Genomic DNA, 16,917 nt, shown 5'->3' with positions numbered 1-16,917 from the left:
TGCACGGAGCAGAGGTTGCTCCGTGCTTGGGAAGAGCCAGAAATTGTGTGGGGTCCCAGCAGCCCCCCCCCCCCCCCCGCGGTCAGATACTTATCCCCTATCCTGTGGATAGGGGATAAGTACTTATGTACTGGAGTTCCTCTTTAAGATAAAGACAAAGAAGCCACAGCTTAGGCTTTGATTAAACACAACATTTATTCAGTTTAAAACCTAATTGTAGGAGCCACAGAGAGAGTAGAAGGAAAGGGTTAAGCATTTCTATGATATTGGGTGACACTGAGACTAAATGGTGTCTTTTTTTTGACCAAAAAAGGGTTGCTGTAAGAGGAATAAAAGGTCACTGGCAGAAATAGGAAGACAGCACAGGGATATAACAAAAAGCATTCCTAGTACAGCTCGGCTTTGAGTTGTACATCTGTCCATTGGAGGGCGCTATAAGGATGAATTCAACACTGGTTAAGCCTCGAGACACAAACAAATTTACAGTGATTTATTGCCTCCGTAGCTGCCAAGGACAGGATTTTGTGACAAATTCTGCCTCCAAATTGTTTTGTTGAAAGTGCAGGCCGGAGCCTGCCCTGAGATTTAGCAGTATCCATGACAACTGTCGACTGTCTTTATTAACCATCTCCAGGGTTTCCACATTGCTATGGCAACAGCAGCTGGGATTAGACAGCCTGCCTAGCAGGAGGGTGGAATGTGGAAGTGCTCAGTGACCTTTCATAAGTCATTGACCCTTTCATTACCGTAAAGTGTTGAGCTGCGAACACATAAGAGAATTCTATCAGTGGCTAGGCCTCACTAGTGACCATGGAGCTGTCTTCAGTTACATGGATCGACTAATACAAGTCCCTCACCTTTTATGTCATGTAGTACTGCTGTGTGTATAAGATTTTAGTGGCCACTTGGTTTGGGTTTATACAGTTATGGCCGTAAATGTTGGCACCCCCGAAATTGAAAATGAAGTATTTCTCACAGAAAAGGATTGCAGTAACACGTTTTCCTATACACATATTTATTCCCTTTGTGTGTATTGGAACTAAACCAAAAAAGGAAGGAAAAAAAAGCCAATTGGACATAAAGTCACACCAAACTCCAAAAATGGGTTGGACAAATTTATTGACACCCTTTCAAAATTGTGGAAAAATATCAACAATCTCAAGCTTACAAGTCCATTCCCAAAGATCTAGATTTGCCTTTGTCCACAGTGCGCAACATTATCAAGAAGTTTGCAACACATGGCAATGTAGCTAATCTCCCTGGGCATTGACGGAAGAGAAAAATTGATGAAAGGTGTAAACACAGGATAGTCTGGATGGTGGATAAGCAGCCCCAAACAAGTTCCAAAGATATTCAAGCTGTCCTGAAGGCTCATGGAGCATCAGTGTCAGCGCAAACTATCCATCGACATTTAAATGAAATGAAACGCTATGGCTGGAGACCCAGGAGGAACCCACTGCTGACACAGAAACATATAAAAACTACATTTTGCCAAAATTAACTTGAGTAAGCCAAAATCCTTCTGGGAAAACGTCTTGTGGACAGATGAAACCAAGATAGAGCTTTTTGGTAAAGCACATCATTCTACTGTTTATCGAAAACGGGATGAGGCCTACAAAGAAAAGAACACAGTACCTACAGTGAAATATGGTGGAGGTTCAATGATGTTTTGGGGTTGTTTTGCTGCCTTTGGCACTGGGTGCCTTGAATGTGTGCATTAGCCTCTTGACAAAGCCACTCTGTTGGCGAAACATGTCGAGGGGGGCCGTTCCACCTTGGATTAATTGTCAGTGTCCATGCCTATGTCTCCTTAGATGCGGATGTAACTGCAGACACCCAGCATCGTTCAGGTTATACAATAGTCCAAGACTGGCTAGTCAGGACATGATCAATAGTGAAGGGCTATAGGCACTTGCATATTTTAATCTGTTTGTGCGGATACAGTAAATATAGATTGCACTTTTAACAATACCCCCCCCCCCCCCCTGTTTTCTTATATGGGAAAATAGGGTCCTTTGGGTTGCCCTAGGGCAGCCTATAAGTATGAATGTGTGCAAGGCATCATGAAATCTGAGGATTACCAATGGATTTTGGGTCGTACTGTACAGCCCAGTGTGTGAAATCTAGGTTGTGTCTGAGATCTTGGGTCTTTCAGCAGGACAATGACCCCAAACATACGTCAAAAATCACCCAGAAATGGATGGCAACAAAGCGCTGGAGAGTTCTGAAGTGGCCAAAAATGAGTCTAGATCTTAATCCCATTGAAAACCTGTGGAGAGATCTTAAAATTGCTGTTGGGAAAAGGCGCCCTTCCAATAAGAGAGGTCTGGAGCGGTTTGCAAAGGAAGAGTGGTCCAACATTCCGGCTGAGAGGTGTAAGAAGCTTATTGATGATTATAGGAAGGGACTGATTTCAGTTATTTTTTCCAAAGTGTGTGCAACCAAAGGGTGCCAATAGTTTTGTCCAGACCATTTTTGGAGTTTGGTGTGACATTATGTCCAATTTGCTTTTTTTCCTCCCTTTTTTGGTTTAGTTCCAATACACACAAAGGGAATAAACATGTGTATAGCAAAACATGTGTTACTGCAATCCTTTTCTGTGAGAAATATTTCATTTTCTTGAAAAACTTCTGGGGTGCCTACATTTACGGCCATGACTGTATATATGCTACATAGACAAACAAAAAATATTATGACTGTTGAGACCCAATTACCTCCTAGCAGGCTATAACTACCCCTCCCCCTTACTACAATAAATAATTAAATAATACCTGACACAACAACAATTTAACTTTTCCGTGGGTGGGAATCGGCCACAGTTTTATTTATAAAATTACTTATATAAATAACAATTTAACTGTAACAAAGACACCGATTGGCTTCTTACCAACCCGAGAGGTGCTGCCACACCGTCCTGTGTGGAGGTCTACCCCATGTTGCCCCCGCTTTCACCTTCTTCTTACCGCCAAGCTGTGACTTACAATAAACAGAGATACAAAAAAGGGAGGGAGGGCAAAACTCCGGGTCCTGGGCAGATTGAGGGGGGAAGGGAGGCACCACAGCTATAAATACCCAGGGGAGGGCCCTGAAAGCCCGGGAAACTATTAAACCCCTGATTGGTGCACTCCTTCCCCCCCCCCCCCCACCCATGGGACATACCACTATACCACTGACAAGTTTTACAGGCGGGGAGGGGGCTAAAAACCTTGCCTGTATATTTCTTAACCCCTTATATGCTCACCAGTCAGGGGGCAAGCTAGTTATGCACAGCTTGCCCCTCCAATTCACTTGTTGAACACGGGAATTAGTATAGAGTACATCTCGCCTTGATGCTGCACTTTTTTGGGAAGGCCTTTCCACTGGACTGTAAAACATGAAAAAGAGCCCTAGACCATTATTCTTAATTCCCCCAAACTCTACAGTAGGCACTTTGCTTCTGAACAGAGGGGCAGGAAGTGGTAACCTGGCATCTGCCAAACCCAGAGCCATCTATCAGACTGGAAGATGAACCATGTATCACACCACAGAACACATTTCCAGAATCTGATGGTGGTGGCTTTACAAAATGTAACACCTGTGTCATCCATCTGGGGAGATGCTGCGGTCATCCTTGGCTGGACAGGTTATTTGGTCCTTTTTAGAGGCTATGAAGGGAAAAGATGAATGTAAGGATGAGAGTCAGGAGTTGGGGTCTGGAGTTTGCGGCCAGGAAGAGTAAGTCAACAGTTGAGTTAGTGGGAAATCAGGAGAGGGGCTCCAGAGGTACTGTCTGGAGAGGAAGAGCCAGGGTCCTAGTGCAGCCTAGCCAGATTGGACATGAATTGCACCAGATTGTGTTGCAAGACCTGGAACAGTGTCAGCATTGTCTGAAAGTTCTGAGTGAATGTCCAAATCTTGTAAGTCCCAGAGGAATGCCAATGTAAGCTGCAAATCTGAAGCCAGAGCCAGGGAGAGCCGCTGAAGAGACTCTCAGGAGATGCCTGGTTACACCCGGAAGAGTGTGATCCTACTGGTCACAACAAGTCAGGGGAATCAGAGTACAGAGAGAGAAACCCTGCATAATATTCTCTGCAGCATGTGCCTGAAGTTTCTGAGATATCGGCTCTCATTTACTTAGAGTGATGGGTTCTTTCTAGTGGGAAGTGTTTCATACTTGTAGGATTCCTCTCTATTTACTGTGAGGATTCACAGATTTACAAGTCAGGAAAATTGCCTGACCAGCTATTTCTAGGTGGAAATTTCCAGCCATTAACCTCTTCAGGACACAGGGCGTATGGATACGCCCTGCATTCCGAGTCCTTAAGGACCGAGGGCGTATCCATACGCCCGTGGGAAATCCGGTCCCCACCGCTAGCCGGTTGGGGACCGGAGATGGATGCCTGCTGAAATCATTCAGCAGGCACCCTGGCACATCGCCCAGGGGGTCCTGAGACCCCCCCATGTCGGCGATCGGAGAAAATCGCATGTCAATTCCGACATGTGATTTTCTCCAATTCCGGGCTGATGGGGTCTCTGGTGACCCGATCACCCGGAAAATAGGGCTGATCGGAGTTGTCAGCAACAGCCCCGATCAGCCTAAAGGATAGGAGTGAGGTCGCAAAGCTGCGATCTACTTCTATCCCCTGCCATTACTCAGACCACTGAGTAACCACTAGGGGGGCACTGAGTAACCACTGTGGCAACCACTAGGGGGGCCAAACTGCAACTCCCAGCATGCCCAGACAGCCAAAGGCTGTCTGGGCATGCTGGGAGTTGTAGTTTTGCAACATCTGGAGGGTCACAGTTTGGAGACCACTGTTACAGTGGTGTCCAAACAGTAGCCCTCCAGATGTTGCCAAACTACAACTCTCAGCATGCCTTGACTGCCCAGGCATGCTGGGAGTTGTAGTTCTGTAACATCTGTCCCTTCAGATTTAGCAATTTTCATGACATTTTTGAAAATTGCTGCTCTACTTTGAAGCCCTCTAATTTTTTCAAAAAGCAAAAATATGTCCATTTTATGATTCCAACATAAAGTAGACATATTGTGTTTGTGAAGAAAAATAAAATTTATTTGGAATATCCATTTTCTTTACAATTAGAGAGCTTCAAAGTTAGAAAAATGCAAAATTTTCATGAAAAAAGGATGCAATTAATGCAGAAAATTTACCACCAAAATAAAGTAGAATATGTCACGAAAAAACAATCTCTGAATCAGAATATTCGGTAAAAGTGTTTTCGCGTTATTTGTAAAGTGACGGTGGTCATAATTGCGAAAAAGGGCTCAGTCCTTAAAGTGAAAAAGGGCTGCGTCCTTAAGGGGTTAATTCACAGGATTTTCTGGGAATTCAATAGTAAATAGGTCGACAGACCACACCCCTTTTTCTGCTTTTCACAAAGCAATGTCGGGTTTGTCGGATTTTCCTGGCGCACACTGTCGCAGACGTTATGCACCAAAATAACCCGACAAAAACTAGTCAGTTTTAGCTTAGTAAATGTTGCCATCATTGTCATTCCATTTAACCCCTCTGGGACCAAGGGCATACCTGTATGCCCTGATCTCGCTCCCCTTCTATGACGCGGAGTCTATGACGGCTCTCAGCAGCCGGGACCCGTGTCTAATGCGTCTAAAATGGAAAAAAAAAAGCATTCCCGGCAGCTCAGTCGGGCTGATCGGGATCACTGTGGTGAAACCGCGGTGTCCCGATATGCTGAGAGGAAGGCGGGAGAGCCCTTACCTGCCTCCTTGCCATTTGATCTCTTCTGCGATGCTCCAGACAGCCTTAGCAACCTGGAGCAATTGAGCCCAGATAACACTGATCAATGCTATGCTATGGCAGTGCAAAAAAGTAAAAAAAAAAAATAAGTTAATAAATGTGAATTAAACCCTTCCCAAATAAAAGTTTGAATCACCCGCCTTTTCCCATAAAAAAAAAAAAATAACAAAAATAAACGTGGTATGGCCGCATGCATAAATGTCCGAACTATAAAAATATAATGTTAATCAAACTGCACGGTCAATGTACATGTAAAAAAATTCCAAAGTCCAAAATTGCATATTTTTGTCACTTTGTATACCCAAAAAAAATGTATAAAAAGCGATCAAAAAGTCCTATCAAAACAAAAATGGTACGATAAAAACTTCAGATCATGGCGCAAAAAAATTAGCCCTCATACATCTCCGCATGTAGAAAAATAAAAAAATTATAGGGGTAAGAAGATGACAATTTTAAACTAATTTTGGTGCATGTAGTTAAAATAAATTTAAGTAGTAAAATAAAATAAAACCTATATAAAATGGGTATCCTTGTGACCGTATGGACCTACAGAATGAAGATAAGGTGTAATTTTTACCGAAAAGTGCACTGCATAGAATCGGAAGCCCCTAAAAGGATAGTCTGACATCAATAATGGGGAAATTAATGGAAAACCCTACTAAAGGATAGGATTGTGGAACATCTAAAATCCCATGGATTGCAAGATGAAAAACAACATGGGTTTACTTCAGGGAGATCATGTCAAACAAATCTTATAGATTTTTTTTTGATTGGGTGACTAAAATAATAGATGGCGGAGGGGCAGTAGACATCGCATATCTAGATTTTAGTAAGGCTTTTGACACTGTCCCACATAGAAGACTTATCAATAAACTATAGTCATTGAGGCTGGACTCCCATATTGTTGAGTGGATTAGGCAGTGGCTGAGTGACAGACAACAGAGTTGTAGTCAATGGAGAATATTCAGAGCAAGGTCTTGTCACCAGTGGGGGTACCTCAGGGATCTGTACTGGGACCAATATTGTTTAATATCTTCATTAGTGATATTGCAAAAGGTCTCGATGGTAAGGTGTGTCTTTTTGCTGATGACACAAAGATATGTAACAGGGTTGATGTTCCTGGAGGGATATGCCAAATGGAAAAGGATTTAGGCAAACTAGAAGAATGGTCAGAACTCTGGCAACTGAAATTTAATGTGGATAAGTGCAAGAAAATGCACCTGGGGTGTAAAAACCCTCGGGCAGAATATAGAATATTTGACACAGTCCTGACCTCAGTATCTGAGAAAAGGGATTTAGAGGTAATTATTTCAGAAGACTTCAAGGCATGAAGACAATGTAATAGATCAGCAGGAAACACTAGCAGAATGCTCGGATGTATAGGGAGAGGTATTAGCAGTAGAAAGAGAGAAGTGCTCATGCCGCTGTACAGAACACTGGTGAGACCTCACTTGGAGTATTGTGCGCATTACTGGAGGCCATATCTCCAAAAGGATATAGATACTCTGGAGAGAGTTCAGAGAAGAGCTACTAAACTAGTACATGGACTGCAGAATAAAACTTACCAGGAAAGGTTAAAGGACCTTAACATGTATAGCTTGGAAGAAAGAAGAGACAGAGGGGATATGATAGAGACTTTGAAATACATAAAGGGAATCAATACGGTAAAGGAGTAGAGCATATTTAAAAGAAGAAAAACTACCCCAAGAAGACATAGTGTTAAATTAGAGGGGCAAAGGCTTATGCAGTAATATCAGGAAGTATTACTTCACTGAGAGAGTAGTGGATGCATGGAATAGCCTTCCTGCAGAAGTGGTCGCTGCAAATACAGTGAAGGAGTTTAAACATGCATGGGATAAGCATAAAGCTATCCTTCATATAAGATGGGATCAGGGACTATTCATGGTATTCAGATTATTGGGCAGACTAGAGGGGCCAAATAGTTCTTATCTGCCGACACATTCTACGTTTCTATGATAAATGGTGTACTGCAAGTCAACATTGTGAACAATGTCTATTTGAAAAGTCGCAAAAAATCCCCACTGTGCCAAATATAGACAACAAAATAACTCTAAATGCAATGATAAATCTCCCGCATTATCTTTCCCCACTTAAGGTCCATTGTGGTTTTTACAGGGAAGGATTCTGAATAATATAAGGAATAATAGTTCCTAGTTTGTTCTTGTACGGTCAGTAAGTGATAATAAAGACTCACTGAACTGTGTTATCTTTCGTTATAGGAAGAGTTCAGATGGCAGAGGGGGCAGCATCTACTCTCATTGTTGGAGGGGGCTCTAGCATGGAAAACAGATCCACCACAGAGAGACTGGGTGATCTTCCTGAGCAAACCTAATGAAAATGATAACCATCTACTAATGACAGTCACAGATGAGGAACGTAAGTCTCTAGGCCTCATAAAAGTACATCAACTGATGATAGGCCAAAACAAGCACCAAACGAAAGGTGTATAGGAAAATGACAGAGAATGACTATTAAAGGGGTTGTGCGCTGCCCTGCCTTTTGGAGCTCCGCTCGCAGCGTCCGGAAGTTCATTAAGCCGAACGCTGTGTGCGGGCTTCCGTGTTCGCGGCCGCCCCCTCGTGACGTCACGCCCGCCCCCTCAACCAAAGTCTATGGGAAGGGGGCGTGACAGTGGTCGCACCCCCTTCCCATAGACTTTCGTTGAGGGGGCGGGCGGGACGTCACGAGGGGGCGGCCGCGAACACGGAAGCCCGCACACAGCGTTCAGAGTAATGAACTTCCGGACGCTGCGAGCGGAGCTCCGAAAGGCAGGGCAGCGCACAACCCCTTTAAGACCAATCACATAAAGCAGTGTTTCTTAAGCGCGGCCCTCAGGACCCCCCAACAGGTCATGTTTTCAGGATTTCCTTAGTCTTTCACAGGTGATATAATTATGGTCAGTGAATCAGGCATCACCACAATTATATCACCTGTGAAAGACTAAGAAAATCCTGAAAACATGACCTGTTGGGGGGTCCTGAGGGCCGCGCTTGAGCAATGCTGACATAAAGTACAATAAAGGATTCTATAAGTGCTAGGTGCCCTCTTCCACAGTTCCCATAGTAATGTTAGAGCCTTACTTTGTTTTTCCCAATTATGAATTCCTCTTTGTACTGTAAGGGCTTATTCACTCTCTCTCTTCTCTAAAGGTGTGGTTCCTGTGAAAGATGTATTCACAGCGCTTGGAGACATAAAGAGGAGCCTTGCAGAGGTTAGTGCTATATACAACCTAGATTTTCATAATAAATCTTTTTAACCCATTAACGACAATGGATGTAAATGTCTGTCACCATGGTACTTAACGCACCATGATGTACATTTATCAGCAGCCAGGGACCTGCCAGTAATGGTGGACATCCGCGATCGCGCGGATGTCTGCCATTAACCTCTCAGATGCCGTGATCAATACAGATCACGGCATCTGTGGCAGTGCAGTACTTTAAATGGATGATTGGATCGCCCGCAGCGCTGCCGCGGGGATCCAATCATCCATAATGGCGGACGGAGGTTCCCTCACCTGCCTCCGGCCGTCTCCAGGGGTCTTCTGCTCTGGTCTGAGATAGAGCAGACCAGAGCAGAAGATCACTGATAATACTGATCAGTGCTATGTCATATTTGGTATCGCCTCGTGCGCTAAAGTCTGAACTATCAAAATATATTGTTAATTATCCCGTATGGTGAACGGCGTAAATGTAAATAAAAATTGCTGCATTTTTGTCACATTTTATTCCAAAAAAATTTAATACAGTGGTCCCTCAACATACGATGGTAATCTGTTCCAAATGAACCATCATTTGTTGAAACCATCGTATGTTGAGGGATCCGTGCAATGTAAAGTATAGGAAGTTGTACTCACCTGTCCCCGCCGCTCCGGACCGTCACCGCTTGTCACCACTGCCCTGGATGTTGCGCTCCCTCGCTGTCGCCGCGTCCAATGATGTCCCCGCTGCTCCGGAACGTCTCTGCTGGCCGGGAACGTCGCTCTCACGTCGCCGTCATCAAGTCACTATGCACGCCGCTCCTATTGCATGATGGGACGGCATGCGCGGCGACGTGATTACGGCGATGGAGAGCGCCGGCAATGGAGGGGATCCCGAAGAGGATTCCCTGGAGCCCCGAGGACAGGTAGGAGACCATCACCGGAGCACACGGGGCACCGTAAACGGCTATCTGGCGGCAGCTGAAGCAGTCAGCGCTGCCGGATAGCCATTTATGCGATGGCCCCGACATACAAAAGCATCGTATGCTGATGCTGCCTTCAACATGCGTTGGCCTCTGAGAGGCCATCACATGTTGAAATTATCGTATGTTGGGGCCATCGTAGGTCAGGGGGGTCACTGTACAAAATTATTGAAAAGTAAAACCTAAGCAAAAGTGGTACCATTAAAAACTACAGATCACGGCACAAAAAATGAGCCCTCATACCGCTCCGTATACGGAAAAATTTGAAAGTTATAGGTGGTCAAAATAGAGTAAGTTCAAACATACTAATTTTGTTAAAATAGTTTGCGATTTTTTTTAAGTGGTACAATTATAGAAAAGCATATATCATGGGTATCATTTTAATCGTATTGACCCACAGAATAAAGAACACACGTCATTTTTACATAAAGTGTACATCGTGAAAACAAAATCTTCCAAAATTAGCTAAATTGTGGTTTTCTTTTCAATTTTCCCACATAAATAATATTTTTTGGGTTGCGCCATACATTTTATGGTAAAATAAGTGATGTCATTACAAAGTAAAATTGATGACACAAAAAACAAACCCTTAAATGGGTCTGTGAATGGAAATATTAAAGATTTATGATTTTTAGAAGGCGAGGAGGAAAAAACGAAAATGCAAAAATAAAATTGGCTGCGTCCTTAAGGCCAAAATGGGCCTGGTCCTTAAGGGGTTAATAGTTGAAGCTTTGTTTTCTTATTTACAGCTCCAAATACCTTGCCTAGACATGTGTGGTTGCTAGCAGTCACCACTGGGGGACTCAATATAGATGGATTTCCACAACTACTGAACTCAATAATAAATTAACTTTAATGGGGTACTCCAGTGGATGTCCACTAGATGGCAACACTTGCCAAAGATGTGTTCAAGAAAATCACTAAATTTGGATTTATACAAAACAGACAAATCAGAACACTAAGAGGTCCCTGTATGGTGAAAGTGGTTTGGACTAGAGGAAGACCAAGTGAAATTTCACCTTATATACTTTATGGGGGAGATTTATCAAAACCTGTACAGAGGAAAAGTTGCTGAGATGCCCATAGCAACCAATCAGTTTGCTTCTTTCATTTTTCAGAGGCCTTTTCAAAAATGAAAGAAGCGATCTGATTGGTTGCTATGGGCATCTCAGCAACTTTTCCTCTCGACAGGTTTTGATAAATCTCCCCCTATAGCCTGTGTGTTAGTTCTGTTATACACCACTTTCTAATGCAACTGTTTTGCTATAGTCAGATCACAGGAATATGATGGAAGTTCATGAACTTTGCTAAATAATAATCCTATTATCACTTTTTTACAGATTGGTATTGAAAGCTACTCCAGCACAGTCAGCTGTCAGTCCCGACCCAGCCCTCCCCGGAGTGATTATGGAAAACTCTTTATAGTTTTAGTTATTATTGGCTCCATTTGTGTTATGATCATCATAGCAGGTCTTATTTACATATGCTGGCAAAGACGGCTACCAAAACTAAAAAATATGGTGAGTAAAACACAGAACACAACTAGTCTATTATATTACATACAAGGAATTTTGGTGCACTAGTCCCTTACGAAAATTAAAAGATCCATTATTGTGTCCAGTACTTATAGTATTACTGTACATAAGGGGCAATATTTATAATTTAAAAAAAATTATATATATCTATATATATATCTATATCTATATATATATATATATATATATATATATATAGCAAAACAAAACAGCAGCACTTCGGTTAAGATGAAAGCGTGTCAGGCTTTATTCATCAGATGCCACGACGTTTCAACCGTCTCTCACGGTCTTTGTCAAGGCTTGTGAGAGACGGTTGAAACGTCGTGGCATCTGATGAATAAAGCCTGACACGCTTTCATCTTAACCGGAGTGCTGCTGTTTTGTTTTGCTGGCTGTTTGTGGGGGCTCTTGACCTAGGCCCGACCAGCTTGCACCCGTGGACATCCTTGGGAGTGCGGTCCTTTTTGTTGAATATATATATATATATATATATATATATATATATATACATATACAGTAACCCCCCCGACCTACGATGGCCCCGACATATGATAAAATTGACATACGATGGCCTCTCAGAGGCCATCGCATGTCGATGTCAGCATCAACATACGATGCTTTTATATGTCGGGTCCATCGCATTAACTGCTATCCGACAGCGCAAAATGCTTAAGCTGCTGTCGGATAGCAGTTTAAGCATCCCTGGCAGGTTCGCTTACCTATTCCCGCTGCTACGGGTCCACTTTGCGATCCTCCGGTGTCTTGCGCATCTTCTCCAGGGTCCGGGCCTCGCTTTCCGGCGTCGTTATTACGTCACTACGCACGCCGTGCCGGCGCAGCAGCGTAATAACGTCACCAGAAAGCGAGGCCCGGACCCTGCAGAAGATTCGGAAGAAGCCGGAGGATCGCGAAGAAGACACCGGAGCAGCGGGACAGCATCGGGAGCCCCTGGGACAGCATCGGGAGCGGTGAGGACGTGATCCGGAGCGACGGGGACAGGTGAGTACAGCTTCCTATACTTTACATTGCACGAATCCCTCAACATACCATGGATTCGACAAACGATGGGTCGTTTGGAACGAATTACCATCCTATGTTGAGGGACCACTGTGTGTGTGTATATATATATATATATATATATATATATATATATATATATATATATATATATATATATATACTCGAGTATAAGCCGACCCGAATATAAGCCGAGGCCCCTAATTTCACGCCAAAAACCCAGGAAAAGTTATTGACTCGACTATAAGCCTAGGGTGGGAAATACATCATCCCCCATGTCATCATCCAGACCCCCGTCATCATCCCCCCCCCCTTCATCATCACCGCCTGTCAATCCCTTCATCAGTGGTCTTCAACCTGCGGACCTCCAGATGTTGCAAAACTACAACTCCCAGCACGCCCAGAAAAAGGACAGCCCGGAACGACTAACCCTCCCCACCGGACGGTCCCTGCAGCATAGATGGCCCGGACCAGTTCACCCTAACTTCCCACCGAGGGGAGGTGAGTAGAAAACTAATGGGGAATGGATGATGATGAAGACCACAGTGGTCTTCAACCTGCGGACCTCCAGATGTTTTGCCCGGACAGCCGATGGCATGCTGGGAGTTGTAGTTTTGCAACATCTGGAGGTCCGTTGGTTGAAGACCACTGATGAAGGGATTTAAAGGCGGAGAGTTCACTCGAGTATAAGCCGAGTGGATCGTTTTCAGCACGAAAAATCGTGCAGAAAAACTCGGCTTATACTCGAGTATATACGGTATATGAGATAGTAGTTAAATTCTTGCACCAGTGGGTGGTTGGATTTGTAAAAACCTTGTCCCCACACTGCATAAAATATCCACACAAAATCACTACAAAAATTTACATTAGGTGTGGAAGGAGGTTGTGCTGTCCTATTATCCTACTGTTGTTAGTGCTCGTGATCTCATTATCCAGTTTCGTCTTATTCTTTGCTTGTGTTATATGCATGTCCGCTTGCTTCGTATTGGGATTTCATGTTCTGATAGTTGTTTCCAGTGTAACGTTCATAGAGGTTCACTTTGGATGCTGTGTGGGACTGCCCATGTGTGGTTCCTTTCTGGAGGCAAGTGTTGCAATTTTTGTGTGATCACCTGGAGTTTCCGTATGTTTATGCCCCAGAAGTGTGTCTCCTGGGTGTTATTAATGGGCTGGTGTCTAGTTCACATAGGCATCTCCTGGTACTTTTTCTTCTTTTCTGTGCCCGTAAAGTGGTCATTATGGCTTGGAAAGATACTAATACTCCCTCTCTCCCGTTGGGTGGCTTTGGTTAACAAATATGTTCCTCTCTATCGGGCCTTATATATTAGTTACGGTTGTCCAAACAAGTTTCATAAGGTTTGGCTGCCTTGGTTGCTTCTGGAGGCCTTAGCTGATCCTCCGGTTCAGTCTGGGTCACAGACTTAGCGGGCCTCTTATCTACTGTTGTCATGGAGGGGTAGGTGGTGGGAGTCCCCAGGGTTGTGTGTATGGTTGTGTGTCTGTTTTGATGGGCCTGTTTTGGCTGGGAGCTACATGGGATGGGAATATTCCTGAGACGCATTGTGTAGGTGTTATAGGACTGCCTTGAGAAGATTTATTATGCTGTCCTTGTTTTTCTGTGTCCTTATTTACCTGTAACTGTTCCTTGTTTTTGCATTCTGGTCGCTCCTGTGGGGTTCCTAGTTGTACTGTTTTGTTTTCTTATGAAAATTGCATAAATAAAACAAAAAAAAACAAAAAAAAAGAAACGACAACTGAGCCCAAAATATTCCCAGTGCAGTAGTCACTTCCCTTTCCCCATAATATGCAATGTGTAGTCATCTCGGTGTTTAGCTGATTCAATTTGTGTTCCTTTTGCAATAAGGAGCTGCATTTTGTCGAGAATGGCTGCCATGATAACCCCACCCTGGATGTGGCAATGGACGGCCAATCAGAAATGCAAGAAAAGAAAACAAGCCTTAATGGCGGGACCTCTCACCGGGCAGACGGCTGGGAGACATTAATCAACAAGACAAGCAAAGATGAGACAGACACCATGGAAGAAGATACTCACCTGTAGAGACCAAAGGGGGCGGATTCCAGGGGTGAAGCAGAACTTTTATTTCTAAGTTGTTGGGCACATGGGGTTTTACTTGTTTTAGTTCACAAACCATTACCTGTAACTAGATTGGTTGACACAATGGATTGTTGGCCTGTAGCAGCACAGAAGTACAAGTAGCACACAGTATCATTGAGTGCCCGCGTTCTCACCATCGCCCTCCAGCCGCTCTCCAGTTTACAACGTTTGATATGATTGCACTTTATTCTTCCAAAGAGTATATTAAGAGCCAGATATCTGGCATAAACTTTATCTGCTGGTGCATTCCAGTTCGGCCTCGGCTGAGCAGAGTATTATTGTATTTTTTTTTTTTGCGTGTTGTGATGTAGATCCAGAATTTGTTGCCTCCTCCACTCATCCGCTTTCCGATTCCACCTGCATGCAATATGGATCCTTATAGCTGGATAAAAGAAATAATAATAATAAAATGTAAAGTAAATTTCCGAGCCAATGAATAAAGCACAAAGAGGACAGAAAATACATTGAGATTTTTCATATAACAGTAAATATCCTAAAAAATGTAAACAGTAAATATAATTTGTAGGCTCCAAGGAAGACACATGGGGGGAGAATTATCGAAACCTGTGTAGAGTGGTGCAGTTTTCTATAGCAACCAATCAGATTGCTTTACTTATTTTTCAGAGGTATTTAAAAAAAAAAAAAAAAAAGCAATCTGATTGGTTGTTATGGGCCGCTGCACTACTCTTCCCCTACACCGGTTTTGATAAATCTCAACCATTATACTCTTATATGTGCAGGCAAAAGAGGGTAGCTGCTCGGCATCAGGGTAGCAAGTGCAGGAGATATATATTCTTATATAATAATAATCTTATATGTGCCTGTATTTGCAAAATGCACATGAAAATCACTAACCTTAAGTGCCAGCATGTGACTGTGTCTGGTTTTGCTGCTTAACTCTCTTGAACTTGGCTAAGCTGCAATACAGACACAGCTCATGGGCAACAACGGTGCTGATTTGGGAAGTAGGCAGCCATGTTTTTCTAGTCTCATACAATCTTTTTATTTAAAGCCCAGAATGTTGTGAAAGCTTTAGAAATACATAAAAGTGACATTGGTGCAAGGGCCAGTTTAGACTGAGAAATTCTGCCAGGAATTTCTGCTCGGAGCTTGATTGCAGCAGCTTCCCATGCGTGACGCGTCAATTAGATTCAGTCAAAAAATTTCAATTTCTTCAGCAGAATCACGCATGGACTGCATTGCCGTCATCACCTGCTGGACTCTGAATATACACACGGAATTTCCCTAAGCAGAATTTCTCAGTTTGAGCTGGCCCATAGCTCACAAGATGAGATTTTTGTCCATGCCCTGAAAACCCACCAGAAAGTTTTAAAAGGGCTTTTCTAGAGGTAGCCAATGGATGGGTACAACTCTTTAATAAACATCTCACCTTTATCCTGCCTTCTTGGACCAATCTTAAAGGGGTTGTGCGCTGCCCTGCCTTTCGGAGCTCCGCTCGCAGCGTCCGGAAGTTCATTACTCCGAACGCTGTGTGCGGGCTTCCGTGTTCGCGGCCGCCCCCTCGTGATGTCACGCCCGGCCCCTCGTGACGTCACGCCCGCCCCCTCAACCAAAGTCTATGGGAAGGGGGTGCGACCGCTGCCACGCCCCCTTCCCATAGACTTTGGTTGAGGGGCCGGGCATGACGTCACGAGGGGGCGGCCGCGAACACGGAAGCCCCGCACACAGCGTTCGGAGTAATGAACTTCCGGACGCTGCGAGCGGAGCTCCGAAAGGCAGGGCAGCGCACAACCCCTTTAAGTTCTGCAGCGCTATACAGAGATTGTCATCACTCACATCAGTCCCGTCCTCATTTGGAATTATAATCTGTACTCAGAATCTATTTATTTCTATGTTTACAGCACATTAGAACACCTCCCCCCGAGGCCTATTACTAGATAGTGTTCATTTTAGTATCAGAACTGGTTTTCACCCTGCATGCTACAACACAGATGAATCGAATATTTGAGGAGATTTAAGAACGTTTGTACTGTGGATCTTGTTTACTATAGGGGAAAGTTTGTTTGAACATTGCTGAATAATAACAAAAAGGCCACAAATCCGATCCATTATCTCATCTCCCAAAAAGAAAAAGTTGAAGAACTGTATGTACATCACCATAGACCTGCTTCTAATTTTGTGTGGGAGCCCTGTAATAAGACAATGGCATCCTGCAGGCAGAGCTCTCCTGGAGGCTGCAATACTACATCACATTATTCCCTTCATGGTCATACAACATTTCCATCTATCATAAGTGATACATTAAGTGATGCATTAAAAATTCTAATTG

The 16,917-nt window shown here is 43.7% G+C and overlaps 1 protein-coding gene and 1 long non-coding RNA gene across 3 annotated transcripts in view; one reads left to right on the top strand and one right to left on the bottom strand.

Annotated features, from left to right (window-relative positions):
* The window catches only part of PODXL2 (podocalyxin like 2), a 27,221-nt gene extending 11,191 nt beyond the window's left edge, over positions 1-16,030 (top strand). For both annotated transcript variants that reach the window (XM_056524861.1, XM_056524860.1), the window contains 4 exons: positions 7,997-8,153; positions 8,927-8,988; positions 11,300-11,479; positions 14,376-16,030. In XM_056524861.1, coding sequence (XP_056380836.1) covers positions 7,997-8,153; positions 8,927-8,988; positions 11,300-11,479; positions 14,376-14,570 — 594 coding nt within the window. In that variant the 3' untranslated portion in view covers positions 14,571-16,030. The remainder of the gene's footprint in view (positions 1-7,996; positions 8,154-8,926; positions 8,989-11,299; positions 11,480-14,375) is intronic.
* On the bottom strand, positions 15,201-16,917 carry LOC130276045 (uncharacterized). Its single transcript, XR_008844995.1, has 2 exons — positions 16,381-16,917; positions 15,201-16,042 (listed from the first exon to the last, which is right to left on the bottom strand). It is a non-coding gene; the product is annotated as an uncharacterized LOC130276045 (long non-coding RNA).

The sequence above is a fragment of the Hyla sarda genome, chromosome 6 (assembly GCF_029499605.1).
Source record: "Hyla sarda isolate aHylSar1 chromosome 6, aHylSar1.hap1, whole genome shotgun sequence".
Lineage (NCBI taxonomy): Eukaryota > Metazoa > Chordata > Amphibia > Anura > Hylidae > Hyla > Hyla sarda.
The sequence above is the reverse complement of the archived record's forward strand: the minus strand, read 5'-3'. Positions and strand labels throughout refer to the sequence as shown.